The sequence below is a fragment of the Talaromyces stipitatus genome, genomic scaffold, assembly GCF_000003125.1.
Source record: "Talaromyces stipitatus ATCC 10500 scf_1105507295491 genomic scaffold, whole genome shotgun sequence".
NCBI classification, from domain to species: Eukaryota; Fungi; Ascomycota; class Eurotiomycetes; order Eurotiales; family Trichocomaceae; genus Talaromyces; species Talaromyces stipitatus.
Window position 1 is genome coordinate 363,811 of NW_002990122.1, and position 14,214 is coordinate 378,024.

The 14,214-nt window shown below is 45.3% G+C and overlaps 5 protein-coding genes across 8 annotated transcripts; 2 read left to right on the forward strand and 3 right to left on the reverse strand.

Annotated features, from left to right (window-relative positions):
* Positions 1-1,156: 1,156 nt before the first annotated feature.
* Positions 1,157-2,892, reverse strand: TSTA_108740 (uncharacterized protein; the record flags this gene model as incomplete). Its single annotated transcript, XM_002488399.1, has 2 exons — positions 1,157-2,062; positions 2,506-2,892. The coding sequence occupies 2 exons, from the start codon at positions 2,890-2,892 to the stop codon at positions 1,157-1,159; spliced, it is 1,293 nt and encodes a 430-aa protein (XP_002488444.1).
* A 2,799-nt stretch (positions 2,893-5,691) lies between these two features.
* On the forward strand, positions 5,692-7,974 carry TSTA_108750 (uncharacterized protein; the record flags this gene model as incomplete). The annotated part of the gene is made up of 4 exons (XM_002488400.1): positions 5,692-5,796; positions 5,841-6,397; positions 6,446-6,645; positions 6,710-7,974. The coding sequence occupies 4 exons, from the start codon at positions 5,692-5,694 to the stop codon at positions 7,972-7,974; spliced, it is 2,127 nt and encodes a 708-aa protein (XP_002488445.1).
* A 16-nt stretch (positions 7,975-7,990) lies between these two features.
* TSTA_108760 (uncharacterized protein) lies at positions 7,991-8,785 on the reverse strand. Of its 3 annotated transcripts, none has more exons than XM_002488402.1 (3): positions 8,643-8,785; positions 8,365-8,585; positions 7,991-8,311 (listed from the first exon to the last, which is right to left on the reverse strand). In XM_002488402.1, exons 2-3 carry the CDS (start codon positions 8,542-8,544, stop codon positions 8,081-8,083), a joined length of 411 nt encoding a protein of 136 aa, XP_002488447.1. In that variant the 5' UTR covers positions 8,545-8,585; positions 8,643-8,785; the 3' UTR covers positions 7,991-8,080. The 3 variants fall into 3 exon arrangements, with proteins under 3 accessions (XP_002488447.1, XP_002488446.1, XP_002488448.1); XM_002488401.1 differs by having other exon boundaries at positions 8,676-8,735; XM_002488403.1 differs by lacking the exon at positions 8,643-8,785 and having other exon boundaries at positions 8,365-8,623.
* A 761-nt stretch (positions 8,786-9,546) lies between these two features.
* Positions 9,547-12,488, reverse strand: TSTA_108770 (uncharacterized protein; the record flags this gene model as incomplete). The annotated part of the gene is made up of 7 exons (XM_002488404.1): positions 9,547-9,678; positions 9,726-10,841; positions 11,165-11,318; positions 11,403-11,488; positions 11,556-11,622; positions 11,817-11,865; positions 11,987-12,488. 7 exons carry the CDS (start codon positions 12,486-12,488, stop codon positions 9,547-9,549), a joined length of 2,106 nt encoding a protein of 701 aa, XP_002488449.1.
* A 514-nt stretch (positions 12,489-13,002) lies between these two features.
* On the forward strand, positions 13,003-14,116 carry TSTA_108780 (hspc200, putative). Of its 2 annotated transcripts, XM_002488406.1 has the most exons (3): positions 13,003-13,163; positions 13,224-13,441; positions 13,493-14,116. In XM_002488406.1, the coding sequence occupies exons 1-3, from the start codon at positions 13,056-13,058 to the stop codon at positions 13,983-13,985; spliced, it is 819 nt and encodes a 272-aa protein (XP_002488451.1). In that variant the 5' UTR covers positions 13,003-13,055; the 3' UTR covers positions 13,986-14,116. The 2 variants fall into 2 exon arrangements, with proteins under 2 accessions (XP_002488451.1, XP_002488450.1); XM_002488405.1 differs by having other exon boundaries at positions 13,003-13,441.
* The last annotated feature ends 98 nt before the right edge of the window (positions 14,117-14,214 follow it).

Sequence of the window (14,214 nt, forward strand, 5' to 3'; positions counted from 1 at the left end):
CAATTAATAAACGTAAACCGAACTAGCAGAATCAACCCCTGAGGACAGATGCATAGATTAATGGTGATCCTCACCCATGTGATGGGTTTTGTAAACTAAAGAATGGCACAGGCACTGTATGTTCGTGAATGTCGACATGATTTGGCCCACTGACTCCATCTACATGCAACTTGCGACGATGGAACCCTACCATAGCGTCCACGGATTCCTCTAAATAATAACTAGTGTTGATTTGTTTTGCAAGGGTCACCAGCAATATGCAATCCAGCCTCGATGTGCCTGTTTTAACATTTTGATTAGCAGGATAAAACTAGTATTGCCGTCAATGATGTATGTACGGTATTCGACTAACCGCAGTTGGCTGTGACCTTGAATTATCCTGTCATCCAGGAGCTAACCGGTAAGATTAGGTCTATAAGAGTGACATCCGTCCTCTGCTAATATGTTCAGCTTGGAAGCGTAACAGTCTGAAGACTTTACCTGAGTCCGTCATCGATGGAGGGCAATTTGGAAAGCACGATGCAACCACACACAAGACAAACGATGCTGCCGAACGTACGCAAATATTCGAAAAAGGAAGAGGAAGAAGAGGTCAAGGAGATGAAATCAGGCGATACAACGAGGTAGCTTGACCGCTCTCTAAGTCAGGTATAAGCACTAATATCTATTATACAGCGTCGAATTTGCCATCCGGCCAAAGGAGGAAGCCTGCACTCATTGTTGGGAAGAAAAGATCCGCTGTAGGGCTGCGGAAGATGGATGTCTTCGCTGCCAACAGCTAGGGCGGCAATGTACCATCTCACGAGTATTAAAAACTATATGCGATCAATGCATTCAAAGAGGCAACAACAAATGCTCAAGACAACGACCGTGTGCTCAGTGTCAGAAAAGAGGGGATGATTGTCATTATAGTTTTCACTCTTTGCCACGACTCTCCACATACAACAAAGAGATCTTGAGAAGGCTAAAAGAAGAGCAAAAAATGTCATGGAAAGAAATTATGCAACATTTTCCTACCGAGACGAAGAGATCAATTCAGCAAAAATATTATAGGGAACGACAGAAAGGAGTCTAGCATTAGTCCAATGTCGAGTTAGATCATTCCTTAGGAAAATCAATATCAGTAGAGTCAAATATCAAGGCTGATGAACTGAGATTACCTACCTTGCGATTTCAAGAAGTCATCATAACTACCAGTGTAATGATGGATTTTTCGCATGTGATCGTAGCAATTCCATCGGCGTGGAAAAGCCCTCCCAGAAGTAGCTCGATCACATTGCTCAAATAAACACAGGAAGCCTGTGTGGCCATAAGCCTTGTGGACTTCACGGTTGTGGCGTAACAGAGTGTAATTTGCCTTAAACCTGTGCTTGGAACATTGAGGATGCCGGCATCGCAACAAATCTGATATAGCCCTGTGGACTTCACGGCTGTGGCGTAATAGATTGGCCTTGGTCCGAAATCCGCGCTTGGAACATTTAGGATGCTGGCATCGCCACAAATTTGATGCGTATTGGTCCGGTGTATCAATCTTCCTCTGCTGCTTGGTTTGACGCAAGCTCTCGTCGGCTTCCTGTGGCTCCGTGTTTTCTATATCTCGAAAAGCCTCCTGTGCGTTGATCTGATAGTCCATATTGGCCATGGGTGATTTCAGGGAGGCTGAAAAACCAAAATCATTGCCGGGTTCAGAATTTATGAAGATGTGGTTCCATTCTTCTTCTGAAAACTTTCCGCTTAGATTGACAGCGTCTTCTGTCACCAGGGTAAAGGCTTGCATGCTTCGTATATCAAGCGGTAAATCAGATGATGAATAGCCATCAGGTGGTGTTGAGGCGCTTGATATTGCCTGAAGGTTGACTGGGCTCAATCTTGGACATCCGTCACAAGGTATTCCACGAGAAAATCCTATGTTTTTCTGATTGCAATTGTCGTATACTGACCTTAAGTTCCTCTCAACATATTCCATTGTTTTCGCAGTAGGTTTCATTGAGGAGCAAACAGACAAAGACGTTGTTGAAGGCACTGTCTGAAAAATGCCTACTCTGGGAGTTGTGAGGATTTTCTAGAACAGACAGGATATTAAAGTAACAAAACCAACAAAGGAATGAAATCTCTACATATTATACTCCGGCAAGTATATCTAGCCTCGATGCGTTATCGCACTAGTCATCTAATCGCCATGCATTCTTCAGGGGAAACAACCAATGGATTTGCCAATCTGTCTAGAAGTGGCGTATCACAGGGTAAGCGATTGCAATAGACTATCATGTACGGACATAGTGGAACACAGCTGCTGTCAACTACCATTAAGCTTTCCGAATAGTCTTTCCTAATGCGAGACGTCAGTCGTATACCCTAGACTAACATTTAGCAATTGTAACGAGCTTTCCCCAGCTCAGAAGTACTCAATGGACCAAAATAGAGAGTGCTGCATCAGATCTTTGGTCATATCTTTGCTCGTGAAGCAAGAGCCCCCAATTCATCCATACGGCGCTTCAGGATTACATCCAGTCCTCCCCAGAAATTAGATTGCTTTTTGTATGCGTCGAGCACTATGCGCAAAGATTCACAGTACCCTTGAAACCGCACCAAAGGGCTGTTTTCGTCGAAATCGGTATAGGTCTCTGAGAAAAGCTTTTGAAGCTCGGCTCTTCGATTCTCCTCGAACCAAACCTCGAATAGACCATACCTCAAGGGCAGTATATGAGGAGCATCGGCGACGGAGATTCCATGGTCCTCCAGGAAGCTATTGAGTTCTTTTGTTTCCTTTGCCGTCTCCTCTTCCGTCTCCTCTTGCGTCCCCTCTTCCGTCTTTTTCCCCCACACGACCCAGAGAGGCTTAAGGCCTCGAAATTTTGTGGCTGCAAAATGCTGAGGAGAAACATCGGCCATTTTGTGGGCTGCTTGAAGCTCAAAGCTTTTGGCTTCCTTCAACGTAAGCTCTATCCAGTCGAGCCATTCTTTTCCAGTGTTACGATACGATATGCTTCCAATGAACGACACAATGAGGCCTGCCACTGATATTCGTCTTCAACGTAGTCAGAAAAAGGAAAGTCGCCGAGTAGCTTTGCGTTGCAATGTTGTTGAATCTTCCGTAGTTCATCTCCTGTTTGAGGATATGCGAGAAATAAGCCCCATTCTAATGGAATTGCTTTGGACTTGATTTTATCGAGGCTCATCTCAAGCGCCCTGAGACTAGATTCATCGATGGATGATCCATGGCTCAAGGCAGGGAGTCTAAAGATCTAGTAGAAATTAGAATTGATCAATAATCATGGAGACGATCTTACATAAGGCTTGTGGAGCTCTCTGTGTGCGCATCTAAGCATGATGAAGGCCTTGCTGCTCAGATAGACTTGCCAATAACTTCTTGTTGAAGTTCAAGATATCTGGGAAAGATGATTGTATTTATATCTATGAGACGAGGTTTAAGCATCGTCCCTACACTGATTGATATGAACACTATTAGATAGTTGTGCTAGGACTCCCAGCATACATGAACCTCCAAGCTTCCTATTTTTTTGCAACTATTCAGTGGTACATCCGTTTCCGTCCAGTGTCTAGATTGTTTTCTACTCAAATACGCGAGATCACGGTCGGCATTGCACTCATCATGAGTGACTGCGCAAGACATTGCCAATAATCCGACTCCTCCTCCGTCTCTAGCAACTGTATATAGAGCGCATGGATTTGATGCGTGGATTGTAGATGGGATGCTTGAAGATTCTCGTAGATTGCCTTAAGGTGTTTGATACGTGACTCAAGGTGTTTGATATCTGACTCAAGATGTTGGATGTATGTTGTTCGATCGCGAACTGTTTGTTGTGCAGAAGGTGATCATATCATAAGAAAACACTCGTATACCAGCGGACTATCATACATCACATTCATGTTGGTATGTACTTGCGTACCACACCCAGAAAAAGCAAGCGTCATCTAGACAAATTTCCAATGTATCCACCAGATTGCAATCAGTCTTGTACACTTCAATAGAGCATTGGCGCTAAGGAAAGAGATAAGTGATAACGTAAACTGCTCATGTAAAATCGCCACCTTAACCAAAACATTTTGATGCTGTCATCTTCTCCCAGTCAGTTGCATACGCGGCCGTCGGGTGTCGCGGATAGCGCAAGATTCCGCCAATAATCCACCTCTGCTTGCTTCTGTAGCAACTTCATGTGGAGGGCATTAACGTGACTCCTGGATTGTAGAAGGGATGATTCAAGAACTTCGACCTGCGACTGGAGGCTTTCTATGAATTCTTTTCGTCGAGCCCGGAATAATTGTTGGTCGAGACGGGCCTTTTCCTGTTTTTTCCATTACATTCTGAGGGTCGGGGGAAGGGAAGGGGTTGGCAGACAAACCCTCCTTTCTTCTTTTGAAGCTGGCCTTCTTTTTGGGGGCGATTTTCGAGTCTCTTCTTTCTTAGGCGAACATGATTGTGTGTAATTATCTCGTTGACAATTTGAAAAATCCTGACTTGTAGATGGGAAGTCCATCTGTTGGGATGACATGCTAGACAGCGTGTTGAATGGCAATGATAGACGTACACCTTGAGTCTTTATATACGCACTTGTTTTGATAGATACATACACAATAAGAGCAAAACAAATAAATGAAGGACAGGGTAACATGGACCAATGGGCAATCAAAAAAAGAAAAAACTGTGGTCAGACTCTATCAGGTCGTTCCACGATAGTTTGGCTTTTCGTGAATCAACATATTTCTCTAGGGCGAACTCGGACTCTCGAGGTTTTCTGGGAGTCATCGGCCTCAGCATGGAGAAACCCTGCATTGGTGGTATTTTTGATGATTTAACTGAATTTGAAGCGGCTGGCATTTCCTGAGTTAGACCCCTGACATCAATCGCTCCAGGGTCTTGGGACGTCTGAATGTGCATCTATACAGGTATTAGCAAAAGCGCGAAAGTTGGTGAAAGCCGCGAAACTTACCGGCTTCCTGGAAGATACAGAATACGTGGGAGTCGGTCTCGATAAGTTAGGGTGAATCTGTACTTCCGATGGCTCTTGAGGTGAACTACCTGACATTGCTTGAGTAGGACCCGCGTCACCGAAGGTAGTCATGCCATTGGGAATCGTGACCTGGGCGCAGGCAACGCATTAGCTTTCTCTGCAGGTAAGCATGGATTAGGAAGTCTGTGAAGCTTGCCTCCTGGGGAGCCTTGTCACGTCGAATTTTCCAGGGGACACAAGCTGAAAAGTCAAGCACCATGTCAATTGTAGTGTTCTTTCTCAACCGGTCAGATAGCTTGACTTGTCCGTGCCATGTTGCGGTGAGATCCTGGGACAAGGCTGGCATCTTCTTAATATATTGTTCTCATTATTACCACTACCAAGTCTAGTAACTGCCAGACGAGATCCAGAATAGATGGATCTAGAACCTCTGTATCAAACTGTGGTTGTAGGCGATGGCACATTTGAGGTTTGGTGAGAGCATGTGGCGTTAATCTGCGACATATGACCCAGCTCAGGGCCAATGGACAGTCGATGTCCCGGTATTTGACGCTAGTCTATGCATGCGTGCCAACAATCAGCGCTACGCTAACCTGAAATTGATTATTTCTTTAACATGTTAAAGAAATAATCAATTTCAGGTTAGCGTAGCAAGACAATACTCGATTTTTGAACGTGTTCGCATTCTCTTGTTCGCAACCACTTGATCCAAGCTACAATGGGTGCAGAGCCTAGCAAACAGATTGCGGAGCGAGTAATCACAGCTTGCCAATCTGTGAATGACAATGAACAAATAAGTGGAATTCTTCTGGAAGATAAAATTGTGAGTACGCAGTATTGATAAAGTTCCAAGATTAATTCTCCTAGTTTCGACAAACACTTGCCAGGCTGTCTCAAGACATTCCACCTTCTCTAAGGCAACTTATTAAGCTCAAGAGAGAGCGACAACGTCAGGACTACGGTGGCCCAGAGATCACGGAGCACCGCGCTTTCAACAGCATATGGGCGGCTTCGGAGCCTAAGCTCCAGCCAGTTATTCGACAATTCCTCTTCGCTTGTCACAAAGACCCACGACAGGCTTTGAGACGGACTGGAACAAATCCTGAAAGGATATCGATTGCAGACTACCTTGACGCTTTGTATGACCTCGAGAAAGATCGAAAGATTAATACAGTTCGCTGGCGACTCTCTTTGATTCCACTGTCCGACTTGATTCATAAATTTGATCGGGCGAACTCACATGCTCAGACGCGCGATGATATTGTTACAGTTATCTCTCAATCGAGTCTCACCATCCAGAATGAAGTTGAAATACGCAAATATCTACCGTCTTGGCTTCAGAGGGGAAAGAGGTACAAGACCCTAGCGCCAAAGATAGGGTATGGTGGTATTTGTGCTTTGCCTGAAGAGCCTGGTGATACAATGTGAGTTATCTTTCCATAACGGATACTTACAGTGACTAATTTAGACAGTTGGGAGCAATTTCTTCCAAAAAAGGGAGCCGTGACTGACGCCTGTATACGATTGTTGGTCGATAGAGGTATCAAGGAGGCTGCTTCCGAAAATGTCGCTGAAAATGAGCAGGATATTGTTACTGCCGATGCAGCCGCTGAGAAGATAGTACAATATTTGGGCGGGTTGATTGATGATTTCCCGTTCCTCGATGACGGAGGTAAGATATTATAACCCTCTATACAATACACCCGAGCTAAACACCATTTTCTACACTTCAACAGATAGGCATTCATGTAAAAAGCGGAAACGAAACAGCAGATGTTTTAGGGACGAGCCCCGGCTCTCCCCTGCTCAACCTACTAGTTCCGCTTCGCAATACTACCAAGATGCTCCGAGCCTTGTTCCCAATGAGCGCGGGTCACTTGACCGAAGCCCAAGTCAACGGGCGGGCGATGCATTGTCGGCTGAAGAAGAAACACCATCTAATAGTGGAGACTTGGGAACCAGCCCTAGTGATACTAGTATGTCGTACGACTCACCGGACATCAGCATTTCCGGCGCCAATTTTGATTTTCACGCTGCTCAAATTCTCAGTCAAATTTCGCGCGATTCTGCAGCCGATAACGTACCGATCAACAATGGTGAATGGTCTGTCGGTGTGAACGATGTACGCGAAGGAATAGAAATTGTGGCGGATGTTAATACTGCTAATTCGGGATGTACTGCATCTCGGATTGTAGAAAGCACGGGAAGTCTGAATAGGAGTTATGGAGCAGCAGGAACTCAACCTGAAAATGTCGGGGCGGATGGCAATATAGCAGTTACAAATCGCCAAGTCCACCACCATCCACGATCTACTGCAGAGGGCATGACGCTCATGGGCTCCTATGACTCAATCTTGCCTGAACAGGCAATTCCACGTCCTTCTATTCGTCCACATCAGTTAAATATATCCTTCAGACAACGAACCCTTCCATTACCACTCAATAGCGTCTCGTCTCCACCAATCTCCGATGTATACATGGGAGGACAGATTCCCAATGCGACATTATTTTCTTCTACTCAACACCTCCACAGGACTGAAGCCAGCGCACTGGGGGAACGGTATCCGCACCTCGAGCAGAACCCCAGTGCTACAGGTGATGCGATTATTCATGTAGTGCCTCAGAGTGACCTCCATGCTGGAAGCTTTCCCTCTACTAATAACACAGCTCAACCTGGCTTGGCTTACAATATTCCGGTGGGGCCATTCGGGTACAGCAACACAAATCTCACTCTTGAGGATTATGGGGTACCGTATACACCTGAAGGCCTGTCTCAATACAGCAACACAAATCTTACTCTTGAGGATTATGGGGTACCGTATACACTTGAGGGCCTGTCTCAATACAGCAACACAAATCTCACTCTTGAGGATTATGGGGTACCGTATACACTTGAGGGCCTGTCTCAATACAGCAACACAAATCTTACTCTTGGAGACCCAGTTCACTCCGGCAACAGAAACAGTCCATCAGAAGGATCTCACTGTACTTTAGTTGTTTAACACTAGACATAGTTTTCTGAATTAAGATTGATATAATATGGGAATGATCTGTACTTCACTGGAGTGTTTATTACTATGATACATGGATGGTGCTAAAACTCTGACGTCACCACGACAGGACAATCGCAGAGACCTTAGATTCCTCCGGAACTTCCAGTATGGTTCTGCTTCTTACTTCGTAATAGTGATTCGTATCAATATTGATCTGACCAATCTTTGCGGTCCCTTCAATGTGTATAGGTATCACCAATGTAGGACTATCACCGATGACCGCTCCTTTGGGAAAGTATATCAATAGCGCCAGTAATCTCTGAGTGCTTTTTGCTACGGTATCGTTCTGTTTCAGTGTTAGAACTGAATCTTCCAAACAAAGAAACAGGGGTTATTTACCATAGCAGCATCCTCAATCGCATAATCCATGGCCAATTTGCAATCGTGTGTAGGAGTGCAGTGGCCAATAGACTGACCAGTAGCAGGCTTGTTGATTTTTTCACATTGTTCCTTGACTGTGCTCCACGCTTTTTGACCTTGTTCTATGACTCTCGGCGATACGACATCAACGACGGACATTGTAGAAGGATGGATAGCGCTGCGCTGCCGACCTAGACCTTCTAATGTTCTGAAAATTAGTGGGACACATTCTTTGCCTGTTTGAGGGATGTACATACAAAGCAGTTCAAATAGGTAAGTGAAATACTAACCAAGGCAATTCCTAAAAATGAAATCTCTCGGACTCCTGTCCGTCAAAATAGATTTGCGATGAGGGGTTGGTGGGGTATCACGCTGGTAACGTGTTACCCGCTTGGGCATCAAAAGCGTAAAAAACATATAGCGGGTTAGGCTAGGCTCAAGATGGTAACTGCAGAAAAGGGACTCGCATAACTCATGAGTTGAGCCCCGCACGTGACTACCACTGAGTGTTGGAACGCAATACGCTATCCCTAATTGGGAATCCATCATACTACTAACATGAAGAAATTTCGAGAACTAGGTTCACATACTGACGAGATATAGACATCCAATCAGCTCTATATGGCTATATCTAGAAGGTTCGACTGGATGTCATCTCATGATCTAGTTTGTACAGGACCTCACATATAAAAGAGGTCAACATTCCTGACAAGTTTTGTATTAGAGAGGGTGCATCAATACATAGAAATTCTCAACTCTAAGTTCTTATTATTTGCCTATATTCCGTATCCATCCTAGCGTAACCGAGCTCCAACACTGAGTATGAGTTCTCCGTTTCACGATTGAGTGATAAGCCTCAGAAACTACTTGTGCTCTGTATTTACTTTCTATGAATTGCATGTGACACAATTAGAGCAAAAAGTCTGTACGCTGCTGCCTTGAGAGACATTTCGTAGGTGCAGCTATGCTGCGTCCTGATACAAACTCTAGCTCACGGCCTTTGCACGATCAACTCTCTTTGTGACTGTGATCTGTCCTTTCAAAATCAATGATGTAACCTCCAATCCAATCTAATTATATATGATATTCCATACTTCATGCGTCGAATCTTGAAGGTTCTAGTAAATAGCAGGGTTGTTTATGCAGACCCAGAGTAGTCTTTCAAAAGACTCTCGGTGCATCATTGTCGATGATGGCTGCATCTCGGCATTTGAATGGACCGTGGTTCGCAGTCGAGATGTGATTCAAGACGTCCAGTCTGTTAGCTTGCGCTCCTCTTTTTCCTTCATCTTTCTTCCCACAAGGTTGTCTATCTCTTGCCTCTCTTCCGAAGTTAGTACTTGGAGACGATCATCGAGATACCCATCACCGAAGAACCTTCTGTCAATCTTCGCCCAGTATATCATATCGAAAGCCCAACTTTTCCTTGCTGCATAGTTAACCCAAAAATCTCCACTTTCCCAGCTATCCCTCATATATGTGGAGAGACGTTGTTCCTCGGCCAACAGTCCACGTTCGAGTGCCACTTTCTCTCTCTCTTCAAGTACCCTAAGAAACGTCACCAGGCGTGTCTCATAGATATTGGTCCAGTCATCCAACCCTTCCGGCCAGTATTCGGGAAGTTCCAGAAGAAGCCAGAATGGGGCGCTATAAACGAATTCAAGCGGCGCTGAATAGGTATATTCCCAATCTATTGCCCCAACGACCTGCTTTTGATTCCGCAATTTTGATTGAGATGCGATGCTAGGCACCAAATCTCCAGCGACCTCCTGTGCTTTGGTGTGACAGTCCACATTGGCCAACGGTGATTTCTGGGGCGCGGAAAACTCTCGTTCATCTTTCGTTACTCCATAGTCGTTCGTTTCACAAGTGGTGGCTCGCGCCAAATCCCCCATAGTCTCCGGGATCGAAGCATCGTCGAGTGGATAGCCCCATGGAGGCAAAGTTGACGCGTAATTAAAGACAACTGGATCATGCATCATGATAAATCGCCACTGCTCTTCCCAAGAACTAAGCTTTGTGAATGTTTCCCTCATGGTCTCCAGTATCGCAGGATCGAGTGGATCAGGCATCGTGATAAATCGCCACTGCTCTTCCGACAACCAAGAACTAAGCTTTGGGTAGGATGTTTCACAAGCGGGGGCACGAGCCAAATCCCCCATGGACTCCGCCATCGCAGGATCGTAGAGTGGAAGGTCCCATGGACGAGGCCAAGTCTGATATGTTGACGCGTAACTAGGGTAATCTTCGAGTGTGGAGGTAGCTTTGTCCGCTTGCTTGATTAACTGAGTTGGCTGATAATGACAGCTCACATTCAACTTTTGGCACCGCTGACAAGGTATTTTCTGACAACACCTCATATGTGCCTGGCGGCAACGGTCACATGCACGTGCTGCGCGGGGTTGCCGAGAGCGTGTAGCAGATGACATCGTTGGTAGCAACTTTGCATAACCGTACTGACAAGTTAGAGAAGATTCACTGCTAAAGTTGGTGTGCATCTGAATCTCTGGACAGGAAACAAAAAGACCGGGCTAGGCTGGCTAAATATAAGGTTAAAATGGATCCAGATGTAGGTACGGGAAGAAATTCCAGGGAATACAGCCAGCTGAGTTGCATCGGGTCAGTGCGTCATCCAAGCGATAAAAAATGGGATGCATTAGTTGAGTAGAAGAGAATTCAATAGGCAATTATCGAGGCATGATCGACATGCGTAGCTAATCTAGCGAATACGAGTCATGAATAGTATAATTTCTGGACAATGACGATCCAGGGGTCTCACGGAAAGCACCTGCGGCTTTACTAGGTACATACGCATTGATATGCGGTTGATTACCAAACCATCAGGGGAAACAGGTATACGGTGTGCAATGAATCGGACGGGATGATAAGTACATAACCAGTTACTTTGATGGAGTATCCCAGTAATCTTTGTTCTGAAATCACGATTATCTTGTATGGCTTGTAATTCTCGATCATTTTTATATCAATAAGTGACATGAAAAGTTTCGATGCCCAACCTTTTTACCTGATGAAATGAAGTCTGTCTCATGGAGGCTCTTTGCTTTCGTGGCTGGGGTCTAAAGGGCTCACGACCAAGAATATGCTAACACGTCAGTTGAATTCATTGCATGTCATTCGATTCCAAATATCTGGAGCATAACTTCCCTTACCCTACCATCAGCGTTGAGAACCTGACTGTGCATATATTCATAACTAATCCATGTTTGAACAAGCCATCTGATCAATGTCAGTCTTCGCGAAGCAATAAGCTATCCGGATCTGTCTCTAACTTCTTTGCCGTGGGTTACTTTAGTAAATATTATCAACGATTATCCTCGGATTACGGTGGTTATCCATTTTGATACGAGAGCCAAATGAGGAATTTATTATCGTATCGGACATCGTCTCAGTATGATTTCTGTTCTACCTACAATCGCTCAATTTTCATGTGCCTAATTGCTGAAACCGTGCCTGCATGCCCTGTGATTTAGCATCCAATTCGATGGCGCTGACTCAAAGTCTAGTGAATCATAGACCCAGGTTCGGATTGCCCATCATGTGCCTCTGGCTCATTCGCCAATCAATGTATCTCAGATTAGACGATCCTCCACGTATATCTGAGGCCTCGGCTGGTTGGCAGACTTGATTGCAATCACAGTTCCCTGGCCGGGAAGATTTCTATTTCCAGGAACATGATATGTTCTGATGGTCGGATTGAGTCCCAATTGTCGAAGAGACGAGGACATTATCTCTGTCTGCTCGGGCAACGCCACTGCTCCGTTGTACCAAGCGCAGACAACAACCGAGTCCGCGGAAGAAAAGTACCCCCTGTTTTGTTGATAGAGAGTAGCCACTTGATTCATCATATTACGAGCGTTGTTATCACCGGCAAACGGGTCCGGTGATGGTTGCAAGGGTCGTGGAGGAATGTGAGCAAGAATAGCGCCTTGCGCGGATGCTATGAGCACGACAGAACATGATCCAAGGTCCCTGGTGCCAATCGCCGGCTGTTGTTGGAAAGAGAGAAACTGGACGCCACCCATTGGAACCACAAGAACTGCATGACGCGCTTGCCATTGAGCGAGAATACCTGATCCGGACATTATAGGAGATCTTGAAATAGCAGCGTATGTGTTTGCACGGAAGGATGGGAACGTTCTATCTATCAAGAAATAATTCGTACTACTTCTTATAGTTTCTCAAAACCGCTGCAAGGCTCTAAAAATGAATTTCATCTTTCCTCTAGTTTTCGACAACTTTTCCTTAGCTAGCCGCCCATCCTTGAACGCATGTAAACGCGTGTCTTCAATTGGTGGGCTAAGGAGGCCACTCATAGTCTGCGCCTCACATTCTAGCCAACAAAACGTGCGGTGTAAGGATCTGGTAAAAATAATTGCTTGCCAGGGTCGCCTCAACACGGTCCGCTCCATAGCCCGTATCATGAAACTTCACAACAACACGTATTAGCCAATCAGCTTACTCTGACTCGTGTACGACTAGTCCCGAGATAACCGAACACACCGCCAAGTCCTCATTGGTTGACCGGCTGGTTAGGTCTCAGATGACGTGAAGTGAATAATCTAAATACCTCTGCTTCCCCACCTGCTGCTACTACTTACGCTTCGTTATGGCCTACTAAACAAATGTGATGCTTCGCCATTCAACCCGCCATGGATGTCCTGCCTCCTCCAGACTACCCTCCAGTTCACCCGAGCGAGTACCCTCAAATTCCAACTCGAACACCTCCGGCGACGCTTGAAATATCGCGTACTTGTTGTGTCAGTGGTGATATCCAGGAATTTCGAGCGATCCTGGACTCACAAGATCCTTCTTCGCAGGATTTTGACATATGTGACTTTCATGCGATAATGATCGAAGCCATCAATCGAGCCGACGTGCAGTTCATCAAAGAGCTACTTGATCATGGCTTGCCCATGGATTCACTCTACGCATTGGAAGCTGTTGGCGCCAAGAGGAAGGATGCCCTGGAGGTTTTCCTTAAAAATGGATGGGATGTCAATCAGCCCATTAGCGAGCTGAAGCCTCCCATACTGGGGTGAGATTTGTCCAACTTAGCTGTGTCAACACCATAATAACATCTTTTCAGTTATGCCGATGAGGAAATGGCAGGTTGGCTTCTTGATCATGGAGCTGATCCCAATCGGCAATGTTTCATTGATCTCACCCCCCTTTCCCTAGCTGTGGAAACTGCGCATATATCAGTCATACAGCTCATGCTCAGACGTGGAGGAGACACTCAGAAAGGACAACTCCTCCATCACGCAATTGAACGGAACTCAGATAATCTTGCAGTACTAAGTCTTCTCATTGAAAATGGGGCAGATATCAACGCAATTATGTACAACGAGCATTACCCTTCTCAGGCTCTTTATTACTTTATGGGCCTTGGAACGGCTCTGCACAAAGCAGCTGAACTTGGCAAAGTGGATATAGTTCGATATTTAATCAGCGAAGGAGCCGATCTGAATATCAGAGATGCAAATGGTCGCACAGCTCTGGAGTGTGCAAAGATGTCAAATCACTGGGAAGTCATCCAGGTACTTGAAAAAGGAAACGGCTTGTTGATACAAGATGCATGAATTCATCGTGTCTCCATTTGTGTCAACTGAATTTCTGTTGCATTCAAAAATTTATATCAGCCTGCTGTACACTTGTTGTACTCTATGTCCGACGTGGAAGGACAATTTTAATTCGTTCGTTAGATCACCTCGATGGAAGAAACAATACTCTCTTTCCTAACTTTGTAAGGCCTGTGCGTTTCAGTCATGAATTCGGATCGATGTGACAGCACAGAGGTATTCATAGAGT